General features: G+C 39.9%; 1 protein-coding gene across 1 annotated transcript in view; it reads right to left on the reverse strand.

The window, feature by feature from the left end:
- Positions 1 to 17,006, reverse strand: part of ntrk2a (neurotrophic tyrosine kinase, receptor, type 2a) — a 90,935-nt gene that overhangs the window by 19,355 nt on the left and 54,574 nt on the right. The window contains exons 12-13 of the mRNA XM_084360152.1: positions 11,449 to 11,637; positions 3,950 to 4,080 (exon numbers count right to left, since the gene is read on the reverse strand). Of these exons, the coding sequence (XP_084216278.1) occupies positions 3,950 to 4,080; positions 11,449 to 11,637 (320 nt within the window). The remainder of the gene's footprint in view (positions 1 to 3,949; positions 4,081 to 11,448; positions 11,638 to 17,006) is intronic.

Here is a 17,006-nt window from a genome sequence, read left to right on the forward strand (position 1 = left end):
CCATGAATAATTGATCGTCTTCCTACAGTATATGACATAGATATACATTCGGTTTCCTTCGTGTGTGTGTGTGTGTGTGTGTGTGTGTGTTTGTCTGTCTGTGTACTAACAGATAGAAGCTCTGATTACAAATATAGGTTTAAAGGACGAGGAGAAGTCGCAAAGAAAGCTCAGGAAGAAGGAAACGACCCGCGACCTTTCAGCAAGAACGCTGAGATACCAGAAAATGAGACAAACTGTAACTCCACCCATCTACAGTCAACCAATCATGCATCATAAAACAAAGGCTCGGTTCATGAACATAACAGGCTGCAATGTGATACTACATGATGATTATATGGTGGATTATTACAGTATGGATGCTGTATGTTTGAAATGTGATATCAGAAATGTGCGGGAAATCTGGGTTGACCTTCCTCTGATGGGTTCTCACATGCTGAGCTTCATGTCTTTGTGAGACATTTTCAGTTTCCATTAGTGTGGCGACATTAGTTGTTTGGGTTGTTCAAAAGTAAGAGAAGCCCCCTGCTCCAGAGGATGTTCGTAATAATGATGATAAAAACATAAAGGGTTAAGAAATGAATGGATTTGTAAAAGGCCAATCAGCTTACCAACCTGCGCAATTCATCAAACGACCACTGTAACAAATCCTCATCACAGTGCTGAGAAAACCATAATAATGTTGAATTCAGGGAAGTTAAGAGAGCAGAGACTTCCCCGTGAGCCAGAAACATCAATGTATGACGCTCTGAGTCTCAATGCTGCATTAAATCCCAGGCTGAAAGCCATAATATTGCTCTGTTAGTCATCTCGTCTGCGCACACATTCAGGTCCCAGGACAAATAACAAGCAATCAACAACCTCCAGCTCGGAAATGTAGTGACTCACGTTTTCACGTGTGAAATAAATGTTATGGAAAGAGCTATGTGTTCGTGATTGATGGCATGCAGAAGTGTATTGTAAGCGTGTGTGTATAGGCCCATGTTTATTTCTCTGTGTGTCTGCGAGTGTTAAAGTGAGCCTGTGATTGATGGCACCGCAGTGGATATAGTTATATACAGTAACGGTGTACAAAACCTGTATTAGTATAATGGCTGACTGGCTGATTGATATTCAACTCTAACACCGAGACCATTAAGCTCTATTAGTGAGCGTAGGTTGTGCTGTACATGTTTCTGTAATGTAGGACGCATGACAGAGTGCAACATAATTACATATGAGGAACAATAATGGGAAGGGCATGGTGTTAGGAAAAATACACCTTACAATACTATTGTACGTACTTCATGTAGTATATTAATGATGGTAGAGAAGCAGAATGATGAATGAAGAACATGAAAGTCAAACATGTCCCTCTATGTTTTTTCTTTCATTGTTTTCTTTCTGCGTTGTTGTGTGTTTGTCTTGTGTGTTGCAATAAAGCCAATAAATATATGCTTAAAAAAGAAGAAGATGCAAATCAGTCTGCAGAAAGATTCCATATTTAAAATGTCAGCATCAGTTTTATAAAACTGGTAATATACCATGGCATTTCAGTTTCCCGTCTACAATAATATGGCATTTATATTACTTAATTACACAAGTCTGTCAGAATGTAAAGGGTTAACACAACCAAATCACAGTTTTTGATTTTAGACAATACAAAACAATTTTACAAATTTTACCAATGTATAGGTCGTCGTATCGCATCGCATCGCATCGTAATCTGCAACCAGAGCACTACTATCTGGAGGTGCTGTCATGACTCATTTCTGTCCAAATCTGTCTCGGAGATTTCTGCTTCCATCCCCATTACAATGCTGACGGACATTTTGTTTGTGGTGCTCCCAGCATCTTAAGAGAATGTGATTAAAAACTAGAATGGCTCTCAGTAGAGTGCACAACTCCGCCAAGGCCCAACAGTCCAACTTTAATTAAATAATGTCAATCTAATAGCAAATAAAACATTTAAATCTGCTAGATCCAGATTTTCTTTTTTTTTTTTTCTTGGATCAACATCAAATTGATTCATTCAACATCACTGATTGTTGCACCTGATTGTTTTCATCAAGATCCACAGATCATTCTCTGGGAAATGAATGAAAATGTCGAAAGTGAGAAAAAGTTCCTGGATCTGTTCCTTTACCTGGATCAGCACCGAAAGTTAATGGGGTCTAGTCTGTGCCAAGATCCATCCTCCATCCAAGTTTCGTGGAAATCCGCTGTGAAGTTTTTTTTGTAATTCCGCTGACAAACCAACAAACCAACAAACCAACGAACCAACAAATGAACATGGGCGAAAACATAACCTCCTTGGCAGAGGTGAAAAAAAAATCAACTGCATCATTTCCTTCCAGAAACTGTTATTTTGGATCATCCTCATTGTGAAGTGAAATTTCCAAAAAAGAAGACAATGTCATCGTTTCTTTGAAAAACCTGTTTACCACCAGCATTTCACTTTGTTGATGGAGCAACAAGGCGGAGAAAAACGACAACCGGAGAGAAACAGTGAGTCACGCCGGTTGACGAAAAGACAAGAAGAGCAGGAAGAGCGCACTATAAGCAGGTGGTGCATTAGCTAATTGAAGAAAAAATCTGATGAATAGAGAGCGTGAAATCAATGAACTGACTCCAATGATTAAATGTTTCATCAAGTGTACATTAAGTCTATGTGCAACCACACCTGTGACGGTTCGAGAAGTACAATTCATTCGCAGCCTAAGTTGAGCGCAGATTATATAATGTTTTACTAGATTTGACATGCAGTCGGCAACGCGCAGCATCTTGTTCTACAACCAACACCTCAGCTTCCTGGGATTTTCAGGTGCATATTTCTACAAAGTGCTAAGTCTGAGCTGAAGCTAAGCTGGCAGGGAACATCAGCGGCCAAGCAGGCGGTTTACAGCTAAGCTCGAAAGGAAACAGGCGGTGGAGGAAGAGAAACGAAGGCAGAGGAAAGATGATGGCTGCAGAGGAGAGAGAAAAAGTACTGCAGGTGAAAGTTAGAGGTGAGGCGTGGAAGAGAGAGGAAATGAAGCAGGATGGGAGGAGAGGGGGGTCTCTCACAGGTCATGTATTGTTAATGAGAAGCTCTTCACCAATCAGATCCTGTTTCACCGCAGACCGGGAGGGAAGGCATCCTTGATGGAGAGATGGATGGACGGATAGATGTGATGGGAGGAAACCGTTCAATCTGACCCCGGAAGTCGGCGGTTTGAGTGTAATTACACCTTCAAGAGAAACTCTTGAAAGCGGCGACTTTCTAACAATAGCAGAGGAAATGGAGGCGAGGAGATGTCTAAATACAGACGCCATGTGAAGGATTTCATTTCAAAATGCCACGTATCCATTTCTGCAACATAGGATTATTGGCTGTCAACTGTTTAGTGTTTCACATGTAGCTCATGTATCGGCTCTCATTGCAAAGTTTAGTAGAGAAAGCAATAACTTCTCCTTCAGTAACGACATTAGGGCTTTATTTTGATGCCATCAATCAATCTGTAGGAGGAGGGATTCTTAAAATAGCTCATTTTGAAACCAGGTTCCTCATGAATTGAAATGGTTTCTTTGTGATGCAGCTGGATGGTATTTTTTACTGTCTGTCTGTTTCTCTACATCTGGTCTTTGATATATGAGAACTAGGAAAAATAAAGTTTCTGTTTTGTTGAAATAAGGAATTGGCACAGAAAGCAGTTTTTTCTTAGATAACCACAGTCTGTAATCTTTTATTTTAAGGGCAATAGAACTAATAAAACAAAACAGGAAGTCTGGAACTCTGTAGGAAAAAAGTACGAGATATTTAGAAAACTTCTTAAGAAGTCTTTTTAAATAACTTTCCAATAATGTCCCATGAAATATGCACGATAACAAAATCCTTTCTCTGCTTTTCAAATGTATTTCTCGGGATGTTTCAGTAAAAAAGGCACAAAAAAAAAAAGTAAAATATAAGACCATTCAGCCCTCACATTACCTTGACAGCCACCAGTATCTTCTCCTGGTCAGGGGAGAGGTTGTAACACTCGGCAAGGAAGACTTTTCCGAAGGCTCCCTCTCCCAGCTCTCTCTTCAGCACAATGTTGTGTCTCTTAATGTGCTGGACGACTGGTGAATAGAAGAAAAACAGAGAAGAGGAGGAGAAATCCACTTTAATCATGTTCATTTAGGTTAAAAAAACACTACAGTATGAATGTATTAGTTCACATGAAGTGACAGAAACAAGATGCCTGATGTTTTGACATCATGTCAAATAAACTAAATTAATCAGCAGTCAGTTCAATTCATGTGTGGTTTACTTGCCGTTCTGCTGTCTGTGTGATTTAACCAAAATTAAATAGTTATTTTGGAGATCGATCTTCTTTTTGAATATAAAAACATAGCTGCAGGGTGTGCGAACTCTATCGAGGAATTATGTTTTCTGAAGTGTGAACGATTAGATTTTGTAATTTCCGTACTGTTTTGTTAAAGTACAGTTCTTTTCCTGGGTGCATATTTTCTCCTCTTTATCTCCCAAGTAAATTGGCAGAGGATGAATCATTACAGGAGTCAATAGTGTATGTTTGAGTACATTCTGTTGCATAAATATGTTATGTTATCATTCTTATGAATGCTACAGTAAATAGGCAAATGCTCTGTTTTGTCATACTAAATTGATTCAGTTTTTACTGTCGTGTAAATCTCTCCCTGCCTTCTGCTCAGCCACAGTTAGATCAGAGTCGGCAAACCTGCTTCCTGTTGCTAAGTAACTTGTGACTCCATGCCAGCTGATTTTGAGAAAAATCTGGCATCTCACCATGGCGATGAGACAAGGTTTTATCCTACAGAGTGATTAACAGCATGGTGCCCTTACTATAACCTAGCAAAGCTCCGTCTTTGTGACTGCAGGCCATATGTGCAACTGTCTGCATGCAAGGAAACATGAATTATCCTATAATACATGCACATGGGTACTTATTGAACACACACACACACACACACACACACACAAAAGAGAGAGAGAGAGAGAGAGAGAGAGAGGGGACACCAAGAGCTGAGATTTATCTGTGATGTGATTAAGAGGCGCATTTGAAGAAAAGCTGTCCACTCAGAATATCACATTAAAGCCCAGCAAGACTCTCAGAAGCTGCATCGATCTACAGTAAGCTGCTGAGGTCCTCCATAACCCAATACTGTACAGACTGAGAGAGAGAGAGAGAGAGAGAGAGAGAGAGAGAGAGAGAGAAAGCTGCTGGTCTGCATCAGATATTCAAAAGCATCTAATTCTCAGTGGTAGATTGTGCTGGAGGAGAACATACCCACAATGCAATATGTGTGTGTGTGTGTGTTTGTGTGTGTATATCTGCATGTGTGAGGAGCCATCACATTTGAAGTGATATTATAGGAAAAGACCTTAAAAGTAATTTTCTATTGTATTTTTATTATTTAAAAATGACCAGAAACAGAGGTCCCCTCTTGGTTAGTGTAGCTATATAGTCCACTGTTAGTTATATATACGTGTATGTGTGTGCAAACTGAGCAGAGGGCTTTCGCAGTGACACACATCAGGCAAGGACATTTGCACATGCCCGCCTCAGCCTCTGGGTGGGGTGGCAAGGTACCACGACACATATACTATGAGAAACTGAGACACTCCCGTATGACTTGTATCACTCTATGAAACTGGGAGATTAATGGGAGGAATTACAATCAGGAGCACAGCGGGAGAAGGAGTTAAAAATAACGAGACTCCCACGAAAATCAGGAGTGTTGGCAGGTATGTGGTGATAGTTGCAGGTTTCTATTCCTATTTGTGACTGTGTTACAGCTGAAAAAAAAGAGTACCTTCTTCGTAAACATATTTAAATCAGCTAGACATCGTACTCACTCACAGATACCAGCCACCCTGTTTTTATTTTATCAAGATCCATGCTACAGTAAATGTCATAAAAACACAATGTTAAACAAAAATGGACCCAACTGCAAACATAAACTGTTTGGCGGAGGTTTTAAAGTTTAAAGAAGACAGGGTTGAATATCAGTGTTGCTCAAAGTGTTTGTATGTATTGTCTGCTCCTCATGACATGATTGTCTTCAGTTCAAACGCAGCAGCAGCAGGTCACAGATCTCAGTGCACCCACGACTCCCCGTGCAGCAGCAGCACAACACAATAAACCCACATCCCCGCAAGACAACTACCCACTGTTTCCTTCTGTGGTTGCAATAAGCATAAAAACGCCTGACACAACTTGTCCTTAATTAGCACCCTTGAAAATAGCAAATAAATTGCAGACCAATCCATCTCCCTTTTACTTTTATCTTAAGATGTGGTGTTATCTCACCGCCTTTCCTGCTGTTTCTTTTTAATGTGTCTTTATTGTTGGATTTATGATGTGTCACTGCAACTAATTTTGCACTCGTATACTTATTTTCTATAATTGCTGTGCATAGCAACCAAGAAACTTAAGAAATTAAGTTATGTTATTTTTTATGGCCTCATACCACTCACGAATTCTGCTCTCCAGCTGCCTTTTCCAGTTTTACATCACTTCTTCCACCCTTCTTTCATTATTAAACTGTATCTGTATGTGCAGTGCTGCACATCAGCCCTTTTCTCCTCAATAAGTATCCTTAATTAAGATCTACAGAAATATTATTCCCCATTTACCAAACTTTGCGCTCATATTCTCTGATGTTTTTCTTAATTAGTGCCCGTTTTCCATGCTTATCGTATTCGCTCATTTTCGCTCATTTAGCATCGCTCCATCCAGTCTCATTATCTTACTCTCACTTTCCTTATTTAGCATCTCTCTGTTCCATCATTTATTCCTCCCTGTTGCCATCCCCCTCAGCTGCTAAACCTATCACTTTTTAATCAACATCCCCTAAACATTAACATCGCGGCACATGTTCTTTCCCATTCTGCTGCTCCGTCACTCTTTCTCCATCACTTGTTTATGACAGTGCTGACAACATTTACATCGAGAGGAATAACGTGTCCCATCAACCACCTCCTCTCCTATCTTCTTCCATCTGTCCTTTCCCTCCATCATCCAGTTTCTCCACGTTCTCCCTATAGAGCCACCTCTCAAATGCACGGATCTCCTTAATCAGCATCTTATAAACAACCAAAGAAATTAATGTCTCGGGACATAATTATTCCCTGTTTGCCATCTGCCTCGTCTTCCATTCCTCCTTCTCTCATCTGCCCAGAATCTTTCCATGACCCTGGACGCTGACATAAAACAGCTTGAACAGCTTGGAAATCGTGCGTTTGGTAGTTTGAACCACACAATGTGATAGGTCAAAGTCACACTTGTGTTTGACAGATGCTTTGAAAACATTTACTCCTTCAAAATTCCTCATTTAATTAATGTCATGACTCTAATTTTGCCATTTCTATTCCACTACATCTCCTTCTAGTCAGCTACCGACAATATGCCTTCCTATCAGGAGGTGTAGCTAATTGTGACCTAAATTTTCATAAGCTTAGTGTGTATGGGTGTGTGTGTGTGTGTGTGTGTGTGTGCCTGTGTAAATGGATGTTTTCAAATACTCTACACACGTGTTGACTTGTGAATAACATTTTCCAGAACAATGTTAATCCTCATTCCCTAGATACAATGAAATACAAACCCCAGAAGATCTGCTGGGATGGAAAAATAGAGAGATACTCTACAACGAGCCAGGAGAAAGGTGTAACATAACAAAGATGAAGGAAGAAAACTATTTCCTTCAGTTCAGGGCTGCAGCTACTACTGTGAACACTGAGGTCAGGCTCACTGGCTGTATTTTTCTCTGAGGGTTTGAATACATTTTTAAAAGCAGAATGGTTTGACATTTCACAATGAAAAACTTACTTATGCTTGATATTTTATAGGCTTAAGTCCACTATTTTGAGACACGGTATGTTTAAATCTGGCTCCTGTAAGGAATAGTTTGACATTTTGGAAAATATTAGCATTCACTTCAATGCTACTTCCAGACTGATATCACTCCCATGTCTCTATGCTAAATATGTAGCTGTATGTGGAACCAGCAGCCAGTTAGCTTAGCTTAGCACAGAGACTGGAGACGGAGGAAACAGCTAGCCTCCCGCTAGTTACTGTATCAGGGTTATTGCACCTGGCTAAGAAATACTCCGACATATTAAACCAGAACATACAGTTTTAAATGTTGGTTGTAGTAATAGGTTTTAGCTACCATACCTTGTTCTACAGATTGTTTGGACAGAGTCAGGCAAGCCATTTCCTCTTGTTTCCAGACTTTATGCTAAGCTAACTGGTACATGCATGGTCAGTACATGTGAATGGTCGATTGATAATGCCGTGTTGATGATCTCTGGTGCTAAAACGCTTGTGAAGAGGGAGATTGTTTTTTGTTTTACAACAATTTTAAAATGATGCATATTATCATGGACGTAGCCTAAGCTAACTGATTTCTTGTTGGAAATAAAATGTAAGCTTTTACTTTATAAGTCAGAAAATATCATATTTCCTGAGAAATTTTCCAGAAAGAACTCTGATCATAAGTGTTGGGAATCTGCCACTTCAAGGACACATTTTGATGTCGAACTAAATGTTCTATTTGTAAGTTTGGAATAAGACTCAAAAGTTAATTTTCTTACAAATAGGACCTTAAAAAAATCCCTACAGATAGCTAATCAGATCTAACTTCAGTTCATAAAAAGTTGATGATATTCAGATCCATTTTCCTCAAAGGAACCTTTTCATTCAAATAAAACTTGAGCACCTAATTCAATAAATAAACCATTCATTTCCAAGTAGTATTATTGTTGGCGCCGCTGTTGCAAAGACAGCAGCATTTTCCTCAGAGTGGCAATTACCAAAAACACCAGACAAAACGAGTTAATTCATTCATTTGGTCTATAATGGATACGTGAAAGCAGACAGAAGTGGTGCCAGGCTGCCAGCCTGGCTGGATCAGCAGTGATGCCATGCCCAGTAGCAGGCAAAATAGCATAATTAAAGCAAGGTTTTACAGGAACTAATCAAAATGCCAATAGTGTACTGTAGTCATTACATTGTGCCATCAACATTTACCTCATGATACGTAAAAGCAAAAAGACCTTGTCTGTAGGCAGTTTAAAATATTAATTACAGACTTTTTTTGGTTTCCGGATGGGTTTGTTGATGGCAACTAGATTGATGACCTCAGTATTTCTGAAATCCTCATTACAGCCCTGCTTCAGTTGCTTGACATGCATGCTAACAGCCCGTGTCATACTGTGTCTACTAATGATTGATTAGGGAACTGTAAACACAATAATTACCAACTGAGCAGGTCCAGGGTTGGTTTACTGTAACTCTTTAATAGACCATGTGACGCACTTTCCAACAACTATAACTCCTCTGATGTTATTATTGTTAATGAGGTGTCACTTCAGAGGTACGCTGCACAACTGAAGCTTTGCAACACAGCTAACAGTTCCCGTTTTTGCACACACACAGGTCAATTATCTCTGCAGAGTAATTGCTGCCAGGAAGAGGGCTATGCCATCTTCTAGGCAGAAACGTGTGCCCGCCACTGATGTCGATATTACAGGCCACAAGCTGGTTAAGACCGCTGTTTAAAAAGAGTTCAGTTCTTGGCATGCAAACCTAGAGCCACTTTGCCAAACAGTCTCCATCAAAGGCTATTGTACGAGTCTGAAAAGGCCGCGTGCCAAATAATCGGTCAGATACTTTCAGAATTTATGCTGCCTGTCTGTGAGTCAAAGAGGCACACCGGGTAATAGCTGTAATGGCTGTAATATATTAAAAACACACACGCAGGCATATACACATGCACAGCAGAACGTTATTGACTTTTTAATCGATCCTCAGAGCTTTCATTCTTGTCTTTAGGCTGTAAATCCCAGTCTATCTTTTTGTTATATCGCTGGACTGAAGAGGTCAAGCCCTAATCCGCCGTCATTTTATATCCTCAACCTTGCAATCGGAAAGAGCCTGATGGTGCATGCACACACACACACACACACACACACACACACACACACACACACACACACACACATGCAGTTCCATAATTTATTGCGACCCAAGGCCAAAGCCTGGAGAAGCTTTTATTACTTGCCAATAATCATAATGCCATGTTGATGGACCAGGTCAATAACCTTGCATGCTCCCTGTCTGTCTATTTGACTGTTGCTCTCTCTCTCCACCTGCTCCTGTTATCCTAATGTACCGCTTCTATTTTTGTTTGTCTCTTTCTCCTCTCCACTTTCTTTGACCAGTTTGCCCTTCTGTCTTTTTGCTTTCTTGAATTTTTACTGCTTATTTTTATTTTTTTATTTTTTTAAACTGATGCTGGTCAACCTCAGAGAAAAATACTGCTACCTGTAGTGACTCGCAGACGCTTGTATGTGCTGCTACCTTTGACTCTGGTGATGTATATTTATGATTCACACACAAGAGACATGCAAGTCTCAGAAATTATGAATGGACTTATGCTGGAACAAACACATTATCACTCCCGATACGTAAAGGTATCGATAATGCATAATATGCAACGCCGGGTAAGACTTTCAAAATAAAGGCTTGTGGTCAACCAGTTCACATTTTATGACATATTCTGACTTATGGACTGTTATCAACATTGTGAAACAGTTATGGTTTGGTTAGGTTAAGGCTCCCAAACGACTTTGTTAGGTTTGGGTGCAAACACTACTTGGTTGGATTTAGACACCAAAACTACTTGGTTAGGTTGAGAGATAAAAACTATGTGATAAGGGTAAGGCTTAAAAACTACTTGGTTAGGTTTAGGCACCAAAACTCCTTAGTTAGAGCTGGGAACAGATACTACTCGGTTAGGTTGAGGCAGAAACAATACTTGGTTACGGTTAGGCTCAAAAACAACTTGTTTACGTTTAGGTAAAGTTTTTGGGTTAGTACTCAATTATACTTTGATCTAAAATAACTACATTCAGTCTCTTAACTTGTAACTTAAGTCATATGATGTACAAGACATAAGTAACACCGTTTGGATATGTTAACTTACTAACAGTACATTAATTAAAAACAAATCCCTCTTGACTCTTGGTTACAAACTCTAACTCTGGCTTGCCGAGGGAATGTCCTGTGAATGATTCATCCCAACCACCTCCCTTGCTCTTTATACTACTGCACTGGAGCAGCGCTCCAAGAAGTGTTGCTGGGTACCTATGGCGTCCAACTTATAAGCGTATGCCCACCGACTAGGCTGCTGTATTTGATGTGTTGGCAGTGAGATCAGTCTGGCTGGGACTTACACTCTTACACATAGAAAATGGCCTTTCACTTCCTATTTCTCCAATAAGCTGAAATGACAGCTTATTCTCAGCAGCTCCAAGGTCATTGCCATGACAGCAGGAAGGAGGCTGCTGTAGCGTGTCACACAAGTACAGTTCACTCGAATACTTTAAAATGTAGCTCATAATAGATTGATCTGCATTTTAAGGAGAGTAAATTTGGGTACACATTAAAGATTTGTACTCACATGTGTCCGTTTTCAGGAGGCTGTTTGTGCTCCTGAAGTACTGAGGGTTTTCTATCACAGGGATCTTGGTCATGCCGATGATCACCGCATCGGGGCCCATTTCTGAGGAGGAAGGGGTGTTGCTACCGTTGGAGACGTGGTGGAGAGGAGAGGCCGAGTCATCATCGTTGCTGATCACCGAAGATGGTCCTGAGAGAGCAAAGAGAGAGGGACAGTTAGATTTATCTTATCTTTATCATGACTGTTAAGGTCTTTCATGTGGGTTGGGAAAACATGTCAGCACACCTGGCCATGTTAACTGTATAAGGACCCAAGTGGTTGATTAGAGTTGTTAATATGTTTTACACTTGAATACACTCCTCATTCTCGAAGCTTTCAGTGACTTGCGAAATTGAAACGACATTACAAAGACCAAAGTACTTGTCGGAGTCCCGATCCTTTCTGGTGTCAGAAATGGAACGGAAACTGACAATTTGAAGCCCAATATATTTATATATATATTCTTATCATATATACAAATAAGTGCAACAACATGAAAACATGAATGACCAGGATGAAGAAAAGATAATCTAAAAATTGTTCGCTATTATCCACATCTGATCAGTTATTGCATCTAAGCCGTAAGCATTTTCGCTCTCAGACAGGGTCAAAGAAAATACACCAAACAAACTGCTTTTTTCAAGACAGCAACCTGCAGGGCTAAAAAAAATGAAGCCAACTTGGAGGTGCCAAAAACAGCAGACCACTTGAGGCTTGCTCCAAAAGCAACTAAATCCCCATAAAACCTCATATTAAGGACAACTTTATAGCAAAGATAAACATGTTTACACTCTACAAAAACATAGTTTTGGTCTGATTCATTTCTCAGTTAATGATAACTGCAGGTGTGTGTGTGTGTGTGTGTGTAGATAGATAGATAGATAGTTACTCTTCATGATAAAATAGTTGTAAACTCCTTCCTTGTGAAAATAAAAACCACAGTTCAGTGCTTACTTTGCTCATAAGTCCTCAAGATAATGGATGTGTTACTTTAACTGGACTCTCTCGCTCATTTTTCATGTCTCACCTGTGTGACACATGCCCTCCCTTGCATTTTTTCATGGAGAGCTGCTCTCAGTCCAAACACCCACTTACTGTATTTCAGATGCTTATCACGCAAACAGAGCACTCTAGTGTCTGGGCCAAAGCATGATGATCTACTGTGACACTGACACGAGACAGTACTGTAGGACTGACCTGCCACACCCTCACTACCCCTCCTCAAAACTGAGGTAGACTCTTGTGCCTGTGCTCAGTAGGTGTGATGTGCAACAGCTCTGTAGGAAGTCAGAAGAGGACTGACAATAGCATCTGTCTAAGTTAGAGTATTGTTTGTAGGATATGTGAATGAAGAGCATGTAGGCAACAGCTTCCACAGTGTTTACATGGGTCATTGTGTTCAGATGAGAACAAATTTGCAAATTTCCGCGTGTGGAAAATGAGCCCGTTAGAGCCCCATTAGAGGGGAAAGCCTGTAGCACTAGGTGCTTTGTCAACTGTGGTTGTTTTCATGTTTGACTGCTGGGTTATTTTTTAGGTCAGGCTATGCAGCATTTCATGATGAAGTCAAGGAAAGAGAGAGATGAAAGTGTATTTCTACAAAGCTGGAGGGTAACTAAGGGAATTAATGTATGCCTTCAAAAAGACAAATGCCAGTAATCTAGGAACCTGCTGGAGTAAAAGCCAAGAAGTTGGAAATCTAGATTCACGGCTCTCAGTTGTTGTAGCGCTATTATCTGGTGGAAAAATCTCCGGAGAATACGCTTTTCTATATCAAGACTGAGTTCTGTCACTAACTCTGCGTATTAGGATTCATGCTTCACACACCAGACCTTCCTGAAGTGCAGTAACATCATGGAGCAAACAGAAGAGAGGTGGGATGGCATGAGTCAGACACCGAGCCCAACCCATTTATAGAAAAATGGCTTGTTTTGGCAACAGAACGGAGGTGTTATTAGTTTCTAATTAGGACAGCGAAAACCGTCCGTGAAGCCGATTCCGATGTTCACAAGTTTGTTAGGTACGGCACACCTTCATGACACTGCTGCTAATTGTCTGTGTCTTTAGGTTGAGTGCCAAAGCAAACAATATCAGCTTTTCTCTCACACAGACTGTATCGCTAAATAGCAGCTACGTCTGCAAGTGCATACAGGCACACATCCACGCTCCATCTCTCACATATAGACAAACGCGCATGTATAAAACTGTGTGGGTCTTAACATCACTGGGTGTAATATTCTCAAACTTAAAGAATAGGTTCACTTTTTATGTATGCACATTCGTAGGTATGTCTTAAACGATACCCACATGCCCATTTGTGAGCATTAGTGGTCACTGTGGTTGTTTCTCCTTTTGTAATTGGCCATTTTACTACAATTCAAGTGATGGAGAACAAATCCACAGTCCTCATTCTGTTCAAATATACATCATAAAGTTGTAAAGTATCCCACTGTCTGTGGAACAACAATAGTCAAGTTACTGATTTGATTTGTCTAATAGCCCCTTATTGGCTCCAGGCAAGAGCATGTTTTTGCTTCAACACCGGCGTGGGCACTTTAAGTGGGAGACCTCGCTCTGGAAATTTTGAGCATCAAACACTTCATTTCCTGCATTCTGGTGATGTTTTATGCAATACCTTTTCTGCATTCATTTATGGTGGGATTGTCTTTATTTATCGAAGGGAAAACAGAAAATTCAGGTGCCAGGTGACAATTTAAAATACTATAAAAAAGTTCACCCGGCTGAGCAGCTACAGTGAAGATTTAGGCTTCAAGAAAGATGTAAATAAAGTATTTTCAAATCAATTTGTGATCTTGTCCTTCCAGAGACTTGTGCTTCAAAAGAGCCTTATGGAGCCAGTGTTGCTTTTTCAAGTGTAGCACATGATTGCTCCATAACCTGAACTCCATGTTTATTATTGTATTCATGATGACAAAGCTCCTCTGACATCTAAAAAGTAGTTATCTTAACCCAAACCATGATCATTCCCTAAACCTAACCAAGTCTTTTTTTGTGTGTCTACACCAAATCAAACCTTAACCATAGCACGATCAAATCATAGCGCAGATTCGATTCATTTGGAGAGGACTCTGTGCTTGTGCATGCAGGAGTAAGAGTGTATGTATTTGCTTCTGCCCTGATAGCAAACAACCTCACAAGGTTACAAAGATGAGAAAAACTTGCCAGAGTGGTGACATTTTCACAGTACCAACAGACCAGAATTTATATGGGTTACGGCTCCTTTTAAATTTTTGTCGGCCTTTCCCAGAATAAACTTCCGATGCTAATGCACGAAAGACTTCATGATAATCTGCAGTGCTTGTAAACAATCTTAATCTCTCAGGTACATGAAGGGGTTAAATAATGACTGCTGTTCAGTGCGTTGTTCTACATGTACTTTTATTTTTGCGGTTTAGGGGTGTGAACTTCTCGACTTGAACAATGAAATCTGTGTGCATGTACAGTCTGTGTTTGTATAAGGATCTCTTAAGAGCAGAATTGGATGCTTCCATCCAGTTTTGGTCTTTCATCAGCACTTCACGAGGAAAAATAACACCAGAGACAAGTTAGAGCACGGGTCCCGACATAGAAAAAGAAGAATTATTGAGAATTAGACACACACACACACTCACAAACACACACAGGGAGTGAACTTGACGCACAGTCCGTCTCTAGACCTCTTCAAGACGCGAGCACAAGCCTGCAAACATTGCATTATGAGCTGAGATTGATTTCCCATGTGCACAAAGTACAGTAGATGTATTCCCTCTCATGTGGTCGGTCCTGCTGAATTACAACACAGGTTGACATCGTTCATTTCCTCTGTCCCTGGCCTCATATCAGGCTCTAGTGCTGCCGACAGGGTTTGATTGAGAGCGAGAAACTGAGAGTTTGTTTGTATGTGAGGATGTGTGTGTGTGTGTCTAAACCAGCAGTATGTGTGTGTCGGTGACTCATGTGAGGACTGAAAAGGCCTTGAGAGAGAAAAGGAATGACAGCGGAAGCACAATAGTTTGTTTTTTGTGTGCGCAGGCTTGTACGTGGTGTAAATGTGTGTGTGTGTCCTGACGTGTTGGGCTGAAACATCTTCCAGCGGCGTCTCTCTGTGTCCAGGATCAGACTTTTATGCTAATGTATCACTTTCAATAAATGGACCCTCAGAAGTGATGGAGGGGGAGCAATAGATGAATACAAAGCAAGATTTGGAGTGGATTGAAAAATATTCTGTACCCTGTTATCTTTGGGCCAAATGCTTTTTACAATTTTCTGATGAAATTCAGAACGGCGCCTCATTTTTATCACATCGAAACCAACTTCTGCCTTATTAAAACCCCTCGATAACATATTAACTTGTCATGCTTTCAACAAAACCTTGTTACATTATTATTATTATTATTATTATTATTACTATTATTATTGGTAGATACAGAAGTATCTCTTACCGTACCAACAGACTACAGAGCAGCTTCTCTCCTCAGACTGTGAGACTCATCCTACACACTCCATTATATAAAGCATAAAGGGACTTAAACTCAGTTTCGTTTTACAACCCTGGTGTTGGTAAACGACAAATAAAAGAACCTTGAACCTTGTTAACCTGTATTAGTAGTATATAGTAGAAGAAGAATGTGGATTTTGCTGTATTATATTTTGCATGAGGGTAAAAAAGAGAAAACTAAAAGCTTAGAGCCTAAAATGAAGACGAAAAGTATATTATCAACTGATAAATGTTGAATTTAAAGGTCCAGTGTGTAGGATTTAGTGACATCTAGGGATGAGGTTGCAGATTGAAACCAACTGAATACCCCTCGTCTCACCCTTTATTCAATTATTACTGTGCATATAAAGTAAAGAGGAACTTCTACATTAACATAATGTGTTTTTCAAGTAGTTATTATTTAAATATTATGCTATTATAAGTAATCCATGTCAAATAGTTTGTTCTGTCTGCTCTGATAAATCACACATCTAATTATTTAATTAATTGACTCACATGATCTAATTAAATGTGATGCTTAAGATTGAACTCATGCAGCCTAATTAAAATACTTTAAGTAAACATTTAAGGCTAATCCTTTTGTCTGAGTGTGGCCATTTAATCTTTCCGTTTCTCTCAAAATGCTCGAATCAACACATGTAGAGATGATTTTGTTTTGCTGAAGACAACAACAAAACCCATGTTGAAAACACAGAGTATCAAAGACAAAGACAGCCTGGCTGGGCTGATTTGTTAAGCTCAAATCAAAAGTGTAGCTTTGAACAGAAGTTTTAGTTACCATCTGTTAAGTCTTTCAACATTAGACTTAACTGAAACAAATGAAATCACATAAATTGGTATTTAGCATTAGCTGCATTCAACAATCAAAGGCAGAAAGTTGAAATATTTTATCTGATCTCTTAATTCTGTGTATTAAGCCGCCCGCCACCGACTGTAAAAACACCGTCCAAGAGGTAAGCCTACATTTTACTTCCTTGGATGAACGATTCTTTTGCCCTCAAACTGAGATCTGTATCGGCAT

Source organism: Pagrus pagrus (genome assembly GCF_965226575.1).
Source record: "Pagrus pagrus genome assembly, chromosome: 8".
Classification (NCBI taxonomy): domain Eukaryota; kingdom Metazoa; phylum Chordata; class Actinopteri; order Spariformes; family Sparidae; genus Pagrus; species Pagrus pagrus.